The 11429-nt window shown below is 40.3% G+C and overlaps 1 protein-coding gene across 3 annotated transcripts in view; it reads left to right on the top strand.

The window, feature by feature from the left end:
* Nucleotides 1-49: 49 nt before the first annotated feature.
* tbc1d1 (TBC1 (tre-2/USP6, BUB2, cdc16) domain family, member 1) overlaps nt 50-11429 on the top strand; it is an 88116-nt gene continuing 76736 nt past the window's right edge. For 2 of the 3 annotated variants that reach the window (XM_036583740.1, XM_036583738.1), the window contains exon 1: nt 50-176. In XM_036583740.1, coding sequence (XP_036439633.1) covers nt 108-176 — 69 coding nt within the window. In that variant the 5' untranslated portion in view covers nt 50-107. Of the gene's footprint in view, nt 177-8546; nt 8805-11429 lie in introns of those variants that run through there. The other variant, XM_036583739.1, reaches the window with a different exon arrangement.

Genomic DNA, 11429 nt, shown 5'->3' with positions numbered 1-11429 from the left:
CGAAAGAGTCGAGTCAGTGAATCGAGTCCTGATACCCATCACTGGGGAGAGGAAGACTCGCCTGAATGCCGTTGGAAAGGCGGACTTATCCAGCATTTTTTGAGTGAATGGCTGAGGCGATGAAAGCGCGGTTTCAGAACTTGCTTAGGAGAGATGTCAAAACGGAAAAACAAGCTGTAAGTAGCCCTGTGAAAAGTGGCAGACTTTTAAAAAGGTTTCTCTGTTTTTGGGGAAGTTATGCAGCGGCTTGGTTTTGATGTCAAACTAAGTTAACCGGCAGGCAGCCTGGGTTAGCTAGCATGCTAACTGGTTAGTCTGTTGGCTTTAATGTTGTGCTCTCTTAGACCTGAACTGGGTTATTACGAGTCCAGTTTAGTGTCTGTAGCTGGAGTTTACCTGGGTTTTATTTCGGAGACACAACTTGTGACTTGCCCGTGGCTTTGTGGAGGCTGGGTGTTGTTAGGGCAGTTTATTCGCCTGTTTTTATTCTTTTAAATAACGTTATAACGTTAACGTTCGCTCATTTGTGCTGAACGGTTCGGGTTAACTTCAATAGTTTCACAGTTAATCTGCCATGTCTCCCAGCACTGTTAACCCTAGTTTAGCTTCTGTAAACTGTAGCCAGCTAAACCTAGCACATTTTTGCTCGTTTAAAGTCGTTTTTGTCTTCTTACTTAACAAGTTTGCTTTATGTTCTCAACTTGACAACGTACAGTCAGCTGGCTGGCCTGCTAGCGAAGTCGCCCGACACTGTTTACATTTTGAAGGGTTAATAAATGTTAAGGGTTAATATAATGTTGAGGGTTAATTCCGTTCATCACTGTTAGGCTCTGAAGGGTCTGTTGGGCACATTCCTGAGCTGGTGTTGAGGTATGACAGGCTGATGGACATCGGGCACACACGACCCAGGCAGGTCATGTCTAGGATATGGATTATAAAAGGGGATTTCTAGTGATTTCCTGCATAATCAAATTGTTGAGATGTAAATAAAGTCGTTCAAAGTGGTCTGATGTGAAATTCATTATTCTAGAGCAGCTTACTGCCTCAGAATGTATACAGCGGTGGTGATGGGAACCAGACGTCCGAAACCTTTAAAGGGGAATTCCACCAATTTTTCAAAATTTCTGAATGAGTCAGGCCTTGAAATGTAAACAAAGTCATTCCGAGTGGTTTGACGTGAAGCGTAGAGAAGTTCTTTGTGGAGAAACGTACAGACTCTGATGTCTTTACAGTGGTGGTGATGTCTACAACCTAAATATAGCCACTTTATTTACTATCCAAAACCACCAGTCAACCTACCTGTGTCTTCTGAGTTTCTATGTGTAACGGTGATGATCGTAAGAATAGTGTGTTTTGGGGCTAATTTTTACCTCAGAATGCCTTTTATGTAACCCTTTGCCATGAATGAATTAAGATAATTGGATTAAAATACATTTTAAGCTGAAACTTAACCACAAATCTATTATAAAACAAGATGTGGGACATTAGGCAGCATGTATGTAACCCTTTAATGTAACAACTGTCTGACAGGCTTTCAGAGGCATTCAACTCTGTAGACGTCTGGTTCCTATCATCACCACTGTGAACAGTTCTGATTCTGCAAGTTTCTCAAGAAAACCAATATGAATGGCTTTGTTTACATCTCAACCATTTAATTATGTTGAATTTTTAAAAACTGGTGGAGTTCCTCTTTAATGCCTCTAAAATCAAGAAATAGTACAGAAACAAGAAATAGTTAAGAATACCTTGCCTGATGCCTGGAACATTGATTTACCATAGCTCAAGATGAGGTTTAAGATAAAACCATGAGATGAAACCAAGGATGTTCAGAATGCTTTGATGTGAATTGTGCCATCCTAGAGAGTCAGAATATCAGAATCATTCACAGTGGTGGTGATGGGAACCAGACATCTGAAGCGTTTAGTGCCTTTAAAAACTCCTTCATGCAAAGATATTACATTAATTGACTATACTGTGCCCAAGACGTTGTTTTATGATAGTTTTGGGAGAAAATTTGGCCTGAAACTTTAATGTTTCTGTTTTAACTCTGTTCTCAGCAGACAGGAACACAAAAAAATAAGTTTCTCAGTCAGTTTCAGAGTCAGTTTCTCTACTTCGGACCCTTTCCCCTCAAGCTATTCTTTACACCTCAGTGATTAAATTATGCATAAACTGTGAACAATCTATGGAATTCCCCTTTAAACAAATTACATTTTGAAAAAAAGGTGCTTGTCTGCAGTGTAAGGTGCGCTGTTCTGTCACTTTTCTGTTATTACCAGAGAGCCAGGCCTGGTTTTTGTACACAGAGCAGTATGGAAAATAAGTTTGTGAGAGTGGGAGAGAGAGAAGGAGAGGGAGAGGAAGAGGGAGGGCACTACTCGAGTGAAATGTTGTTCACAGTCTGCATGTGTGTTTAAGAAGGACTGCGACAGAGCGGAGATAAATGGTTTGTTAGTAGTGATGGTTTATACAAACCTTGATGACCGAATTTCCAGTTAAATGTCAGAAACGGACTCCACACAGAACGTCTCTTTTTCTCTCGTGCTCTTTGTGGGCTTTGCTTGTGCTCAGGCCGCTCTGAATCACCACCACATGGTTTGCTGACAAGGCCTTCTTGCATTCACTGGGTTGTAGATAAGGTGTGTGTTTGTGCGAGACAGAGAGAGCTGGTTTGTTAAGCCTCAGTTTGTTCTGGTTAATTAGGTCAGATCTTACCGGTATGTTCATCCACATTACAGAGACTGGAGGGCAGGTGTGTGTGTGTGTGTGTGTGTGTGTGTGTGTGTGTGTGTGTGTGTGTGTGTGTGTGTGTGTGAAAATTGTGATCGATTCTGCTTTTAAGAAGCTAAAACCTTCGATAACCCATAATATAGGCTGATGTAATTTTATGTTGTTAAAAATCAAATGATTTTTTCAAAAACGATTTTTTTTGGTCAGTTTGATTTTTAGTTTAGTTAATCCTGGGTGACAATATTTTATGGTACCGACCAAATTGCTTAAATACTACAGAGTATTCAAAAATTCTGTCTTATTCACAACTGATTTTCAGTACCTAATTTGTTGGTATAATTAAATGGTTGAGAAGTAAATAAACACGATCAACGTGGTTTGATGTAAAACGGTTCATTCTAGAGAAATGTCTGCAAAGTTATTGCCTCTAAAAGCTCCTCTACAGAAAATTATTACATTAAATGGTTAAAAACACACTGCCTGATGTCTGAGACATTGTTTTACAATAGTTTGGAGAGAAGATTTTGGCCTCAAATGTACTGTCTGAGAGCCATTCACTGCAGAGAGATGCAGGTCGTTGATGAGGGACAGTAGTTCCAAAAGAAAACCTATTTTTCCAGATGTAGCACTATTTTACCCTCATCAGCATTACATACAAGACTCAGAAGACACATGTACATTCACTGTGGATTTTGGATAGTACATAATAGGGGTGCGTCAATATTTTTTTTTTCTTCAAACCGAGTACAAACATGTGTTTTAGCTCTTGCCGATACCAGTACTGTACTGAGTAATCTACTAATAATTAAATATCTTTTGCTGTACATGAGTACAATGTGCCTTAATAGTTAAATCATTAAAAATCCAGCTGATTTTAAAAGTTGTGCATTAGCTAACTGTGCTAACATTAGATACCTTGGATCAAGAAGTGAGTGCAGTGAGAAAGAGTGGGTTTTGTTGCACGTCAGAAAAGTGCTTCTGTATGGCTGTAAGCATTGTACGTTTCATAGTTTTGATCCTCATCTGTCTCTTTCAACAACAATCTCTGTAGGACGGTGACAGCAGGAATCATATGCGAGGCTAAAACTTCTGAGGAGCTCTCTTATCCCGTTGGAGTCTTTTTGGCTGGTTGAGCTGTAGCTGAATGTCCTCTAAAGTCAGGCATACACTGTGATTTTCTGTCGATTGTTCATTAATGTACACTAGGCATATGGCAGTATGAGTAAATGAGCACTAATCAGGCTAATACCCAATACCAGTATTAGTGTTGATGCATCCCTAGTAAATAAAATGCCTGTATTTGTGTTGAAGACATTGTGACCCCTGGTTCCTGTCTCTTCCAGTGACTTTATTTACAATTCAGAAGAAATTCAGAAAAAATTGGTGGAATTCCCCTTTAGCGCTGGCTTTTATTGGGCAAACAATGCATCGGTGGGCCCTGCTGTGTGTGAGAGAGTCACATGCACTGTGTGACACCTCATGTGACCAGTGCTCTGTGCTCTTTTCATGCTCTAGCAAAAACAACATTATAAAACTTTGCTCTCCAGTTAAAACCTGTAAGTGTTTGCTTGTTTGCTTGTGAGTGTGTGTTGGTGTGTGGGGCCATCAGGTTCTCTTTTTGTGGTGTTGTGAAAGTTCAGGGCTTTTAAAGCCACTGAAGCAAACCCGTATGAATGACCTCAGTGTGTTGTTTTCTCTCTCTGACTTCCACTTTGACCTTTGATTTCTGGACTTGACATCACTCCTTTGGGTCTGCCCTTAAGATGCATGGGAAATGGGAGTGGAATTCCCCATGATCCTTTCTCCTTTACACACACAGGCACAGCTGTTTTATGGTAATTTATTACTGTTAGATATGATGGATACACTCTTCCTAATATTTAAGAATGCTTGGCTTTGCCTGAAACCGCTGTTGATGTAGCTTCTTCTACTCTTGTTCCAACCCCTCGTTCATGATCACAGTACTGATCAGAAGTTTGGAATCACTGTCACTGTCAATTTTGTTGCAGATAGATGCATAAAATTATTGTAAAGACGTTTATTCCACCAGGCAGTGTGTTACATTTACAGTTTCATGATCACGCATTTTGTCGTCGGCGCCACTGCTAAGCAGGCCTGGTGCCCTAAACCACATAGCAAGGTGTAGCTGCGCATCCACATGTCAGAAAACAGCTGCTAATGAAAATAGAGGGTGAGAAATATACAATCTGTCCAAAAAAGTCACACATTCAGGAGGGGGTCAACAGGAGAGCCACATATTCAGCAAATAAACAAAGGTCTACCTGTTTATTTATCCTCACACAACATATAGTGCCACAAAAAAGGCAGTTCAAAGTGATGTGTGCAACTTCTTTACTTGATCTAGCATTTTATATGGGGTTTAGCATTGTCACAGCACATAAGAAGTGGAGTTTCACTTTGTTTTTTGCTGCTTGCCATTATAGACACATTTATGAAATAGCGGGGTTGGTGGGACACAATGATGGGTTTGTGGGGCATTGTCCCACTAAATGACCCTCTGACTCCAGGCCTGTTGCTGAGTCAACCCTACCGTACCTGAGTGCCCATGCTGAATTTGGTTACCCTTCTTACGAGCGTACCAAGCAAAGTGAAATGGGACATATGGGCAGGGCTAGACATGGGGCCAGACCGCTGAGTGGTCAAACAGTCATCAAGCAGACAAAAACAAGCAGATCAAACAAAACACTGTCTAGCCAGAATCGCTGTCTGTGATGCTGCATCTTCACAAAACCAAATGTGGAGTAAGATGTAAATCAGAACCTGAAGCGCTACTGTTTATGTTTACTGTAAACACTAGTGTCATGTGGCCACCACACAACTAATGCCTTAATATAATTTAATAATTAATATGAATAAATTTTAAAATTCAAATGGACTGTTTTTACCTTTGTTCATGTCTTTGTTCATGTTAAGCACGATTCATCATTCAAAAGTCAATTCTTCTATTATTTGTCGATGCATAGTGACGTTTGACCTCTGAATGTTTACACCACGTGCTGGGAAAATTATATTAACCAATAATATCATAGCATGTTTTCCCTCTCCTTCCTCCTGCAGTTCTTCCTGTACTAGCAGGATTTCTTCCCCTCCTCCAATGTAAACTGGTGTTTGGGTCTGACTCCAGACTCCGTAAAACAGGCTGAAATGGAGTTCTGTGTGTTTTCTTGGCTTTAGTCAAGCTGAGATTTCCCGCCTCGGCCTCTTAGCTGGACGTTTGAACTGAGCACCACCCGTACTGTAAACATGCAGCAGTGCAGCTCATCCCATATCACTCTCTTTCACTTCCTCCCTCCCTCCCTTCCTCACTTACTCCCTTACTCCTATACGGACTCACTCACAGCTGGCTTATATAGTCTTGATTCCCACATGAAAGTATCTGCTGCATATGCTCCTCCATTCAGTTTGAGAGCAAATGTCATATTGCAATTTGTGAACTGATGTAATTAACCATCCTCTTTACTTTCCCTTAGTCAGCACTTTAGTCTTTTCTCAGGGTTTAGATTTACTCAGGGTTATTAGTGACTGTTGGTTAATAGACCAGTGTTGTTCTGTTCCAGCCCTGATCACAACTGAGGAAGCTAAAGTGTAAGAGTGTAAAAAATACAGATTGGCTTAGGTGTTTTGGAGGACGTGAGTAGAAGACATCAGGAGTTGTCAAAAGCTCTCAAAGGCTAATATTTAATATTTTATTTTAAAGAATACAACCAGATATGGAGGTGTCCACTACATCTTTGACCTACTTTCTATTCTTGTTTTTAGTGTATATGCTATTTTTGAACATGAACTGTTTTAATTAACATCTTTAATGAAACTGCATATTAAATATAATACTATAGTATAATAATATAATATTGTATATTTACTGTAATATTGAGTAATTCCACTTTTGAAAATTACATCACCTGTCATTATAATAGATGTAACCACAAATGTGTGCATTCATGAGCTTCTTCTGGTGCAGATCATGACAACTTGCATACTAATAACGCTCCCTGCTGGAGAAACTTCAGAATGCAAACAATTTCCAAAGCCACATCCACAAACTTTACATATTGAAAAACAAGGCATTTTTGTCGTTCCTGCAGCATTTTCATATTTCGGCTAACCACCAGGACACTTAAGCTGTACAGAAACATACTGCAAATTTTATTCAGTAAATCACACGTAACAGAGACAGTGGGGAATTTACTCTACCACAACTTTTAAAGGTCCTATAAATACACAGTATTTCAACAGTAAAAGTGAAGAAAACATTACATGTGCATATTATTCATTACCTTTTTTTGATCCTGTGTCCCAGCTGTAGACGGGGATCAGAAGAACGTTCTCTCCAGATGAGAGGTAGCAGCTCAAGGGTAATAATCCAGGTGTGTTGAGAGGTTGGGCAGTTAGGCAGACAAACAGCTCTCCCGTTAGAGGCAAAGCAAACCTGGACAGACGAGACGTACTCAGGATGTGAACGTTTGAGCGGGGGAGTGAACTGGGAGTGTGAAGATCGGAGAGGTTGGGCACCTGTTCCACTGACCACTGATAGCCAAACTGCTTTCCCCTTAAAGATAAAGGTGTAAGTGAAAGTATGGTGGTGGGGTTTGCTGGGGGGTCAGCGATTGGTTAGGCATGACCGTGGCCCCCTCTGGCCCCACCTTGACAGTGCCATTGTATTCAGCAGCTGAAACTTTGAGTGCTTCCACATATAACACAGTTGCCCAGTTTCAGCGCTGTTTGATCACAAAAGCAGAGGGCTAACTAATCCTTTTGACATCCTTTTGAAAAAGTTGATGGGACACAGCCAATCTTCTTGGTTGTTGCCGTGCCAATGCAAAAGGTCAGTGAGGTCACATGGCCAACGAAAGTTCACAAAAATTGAACAGAAGGTGAATAACGTGATATCATGTTTCTGTCCTCCCAGAAATCATGTGTGGTGTTTAAGACATCATCAGCTATACAAGTGCTCTAATTAATTTACTGTTGTAGGAATAAATCTCACAAATCAGTTCGCTTGGGGTGTAAAGGCCATTAAAAGTATATTTACACCCACACGTACCCTTATAAATCAGATTTACAGAAGTGTGTTGGCTTAAAAGGAGGCTAATAAAAATCGGCCTAAATAAATGAGAAAATGAATAAATTGGTATTGGATTGGTGCGCTACTCATTCGAACATTAGATTAGTGAGTTCAGCTGCTGTCTGAAAAGTCTTGTCATATTTCTATCTTGGTAGTTTGATTAAAACATTTCTGGATATGTGTTATAGCACTTTAGTGCATACATTTTTAATATTTTACTCTCTGTTTCACTGGGACCAGAAATGTAGTCTCCATAATGGAGGATTCTGCTCACGTTAATGGACTGAGCAGTTCTCTTGCTGCCAGGCCCTCTGAGACTCGAGTTCTCTTTATTTTCAGATTAGTCACTGTTCTGCCAGCCTTTCTGACTTCCTCTGAGTGCGAGTGAGTGTGCGTGTGAGTAAATGACTGTGGGGGTTTGTGCCAGAACAGCCGTGTAAACAGCGTTTGTCTGACTTTAATGCTTTGATTCACCCTTCGTCTCTCAAAGAGAAATGGCACTGTAGGAGCAGATTGTTGGCTTGATGAATATATGAACCATTCTGTCTTAGTTGAGCTTATTAGTGACTTTAGTCACGTTCTAGTGGGCTGCTATAAGTGCACTCGGGACCAGACAGGTGGAGCAGGTCCAGAGAACGAAAGACGAAAGCCTGAGAACTGAGAGAGCGCTGCACTCTTGGTGACATCACCAGCAGGTTACATTGTGAAACATTTCTGGACTTGTAGCACGTGTTTAGACTCAGCTCAGGAGGAGGAGGAGGGGCAGACAGGACTAGTTCCTACAAGACCCTGAGAGGTGGAAGAGAGAGAGAGGAAGAAAGAAGGAAAAGTTCAAGTTTTGGTGCCTTCATCGTAGAAAGCCTTGTGGATTAAACAGGGAAGTACTGAGGAAAAGGAGACATACAGAAAACATGTAGAGAGAGAAAGTGAGCAAGACAGATAGGATCAGGATTCGGCCATGCCGTCAGTGTTTAGTTGGCTGGATAAGGTGAGTGTTTTAACGGGTATGTGGCTGAGGGGTGGCCGATGTGACAATATGATGTTGGTATCACAATGAATTGTGTCATGATAAGCTTTTCTGTGTATATCATGGATGCTGTCATCGCCTAATGAATGCTGAACAGTTGCATGTTTTCTTAAAAGGAGCATTAGTTGAGGATTCCAACTGGCATAACTGTCCAAGGTTTTGCTCTGTTGTTGGGAAGTTGTGAGTTTGAATCATGACATCATGTGTCTGTGAGAGCATTTTGTAAATGTAGTATCATGTTATGATAAATTATATTGTTGCTATATTGTCCTCCCCTCATGTAGCTGCCTCTGTTGTAGCAAGCAGGTCTAGTACACCCTGTATTATGCCAATGTTTGCTTATGGATGCAGAAGGCTTTTTTCATCAGCACAGCTGTGGCTAATCAACCCTTTATGGGTGAGGAGTCTAGATATGACAATGCTAGTGAATCATTTATGTGCCTGTAATGAAATGTTTACTTCACTGCATTGATATAGCAGTGATACATATAATAATACTGCTTGAATGATTAGAAAACTTGAGTGACAGCTTGATTAGTTTTTGATTAAAAATAGAAGTTATGTAGATGATGATTCATCTATACTGACTGGCGGCATATCTTAACTAAAAGCCTATGCCTACTTTGGTGACTTCAGGCATGGTTAAACTCAGACATGGTCTTAAACAAATAGTTTGGGGAAACTTACTCCAAATGTAGTTGGTCATAGATGTATTTGGTGGCTGACGTTTTTACTATATTGTTATCTATGTGAATCGTCAAAATTCAGACTTTGAGATGCTACTATTATATAGCTATACAACTTTCTTCTGTTCATTTTTAAAGGTAACAGTATGTCAGACTGTGATCAGAAACCAAGTCTGTTTGAGATCACTTAAAGGCCCTGCACAGTTGTTATTTAAACTTGTGAAATTACGTATTTCACCCAACAATTTTATGGATTTCAGTTACCCCATCGGACTGATTGACAGCCTCTGCATCAAACGTAACCACCTGGATGGGTGGGCACAGGCAGAACCATTTAAGGTGGAACGGGAAAATTTGAACAAGAAGCTGGCGTGCTGGACTACTTAGCTTCGTGTTGACTTTTATATTTCAAATGAAAAATTTTCGATTAGTTGCACAGAAATCTGACCGTTAACAGGTTCTTGTTCAGAATCTACCTTTTCAGGTTCATACAAGGCCGCATTGATGTGATCTGATTTCCAGCCTGCACCACACTGTGGTTCCTACACCTCAGATTTCTGTTTGTTAGCCAGCTAATGTTTTGCATTTCAGCTGTGCTGTTGGTCAGCTTCTAATTTGCCAGCTTCTTGTTCAGATTTTCCCATTCCACCTTAAATGATGCAGCAGGCATTATAAAAACTACTGCGCCATTTAAGGTGGAACAGGAAAATCTGAGCAAGAAGCTGGTGAATCGGAAAAAAACCTAAGCCTCATATTGTTAACTGTACATTTATAACTCAAATGACTTGAATATGAGCTGGATGATGGAGGGTGCAGGTGCCCTACAGATAACAGGAGGGGTCTCTGTCAACGTTAACATTACTTAACGTTAGATAACATTGTTGTAAGGTTGGAAAGTTAAGTTAGATAACAGAATTAGCTGTTAGAATAAGTTTCAACTGAAAATTGTTATTTAAAAATAAAGATTACCATGTTATCATCCACATTGCCCCCAGTAAGAATCAGGAAAGCTGTTCCTTTCAGCTTGAGGTGGCCGGCAAATCCAGAGCTGTATTGAGTCGGCAACTAATGCATGGTACAAACTTTTGTACTGGGTGTCACTTCAACCCCAGAAAGAAGCCATTGAGCCATTTTGATTTGGTCTGTTTTGGGATAGAATGTAGAGAGGGGTCATTCTCCCTCCGGCATCCAAAAACTGAGCTTTTGTAAATGAGCATCGTCTCCTAGTAGCTATAATGTTACTCAGATAGAGCGATGCAGAGCGTGTGAAATGTGGGAGCGTCAGTTGATGTCACAAATATTCATGAATGTCACGATGTTCATGAATATGCATTATAAAGTAGCTTATGATTGGCTGTAGTCAATTAGCGATATCTGTGACAACTAAGATCACACCAAACACTGAAGTGTAATTCCTAAATGGTGGTTAGGGGGCAGTCGTTTTATGCAGTGCCCAGTAAATGTTGGGCTGAAGCAGAAGTATGAATATAATTACATACTTCCTAGTAATATAAGATTTTGAGTAAGGAGGAAAAATACTGTGTTGGGACTCATAATAGGGATGTGCATTCTGACTAATTTTCATATGAGAGCATCTATTTGAGAGTTTGAGTGGCTGTTCAGTTTACCGGGGAGAAGGGAAAATAAAAAAAAAAGGACTGACTTTGGTCGAAGGAACAGGTGTAGGTTTACTTCCTAACTGGTGTTAGGAGGCTAAAACATTTAATAGCACTAAACTTTAGCAGCACATTGAGAAATCCATTTAAAAATGTTTTATCATTTAATAATAGCCATGGGAAATTAATGTGTTCATGTGGGATGACTAATGGAGGCTGCCACTTCTGGTGAAACACTGGATGCTGATGAGGACTGCTCATCTTCTGCATGTGGTCTCTTTTCC

The sequence above is a fragment of the Colossoma macropomum genome, unplaced genomic scaffold (genome assembly GCF_904425465.1).
Source record: "Colossoma macropomum unplaced genomic scaffold, Colossoma_macropomum, whole genome shotgun sequence".
NCBI classification, from domain to species: Eukaryota; Metazoa; Chordata; class Actinopteri; order Characiformes; family Serrasalmidae; genus Colossoma; species Colossoma macropomum.
This window is presented reverse-complemented; position numbering and strand designations above follow the sequence as displayed.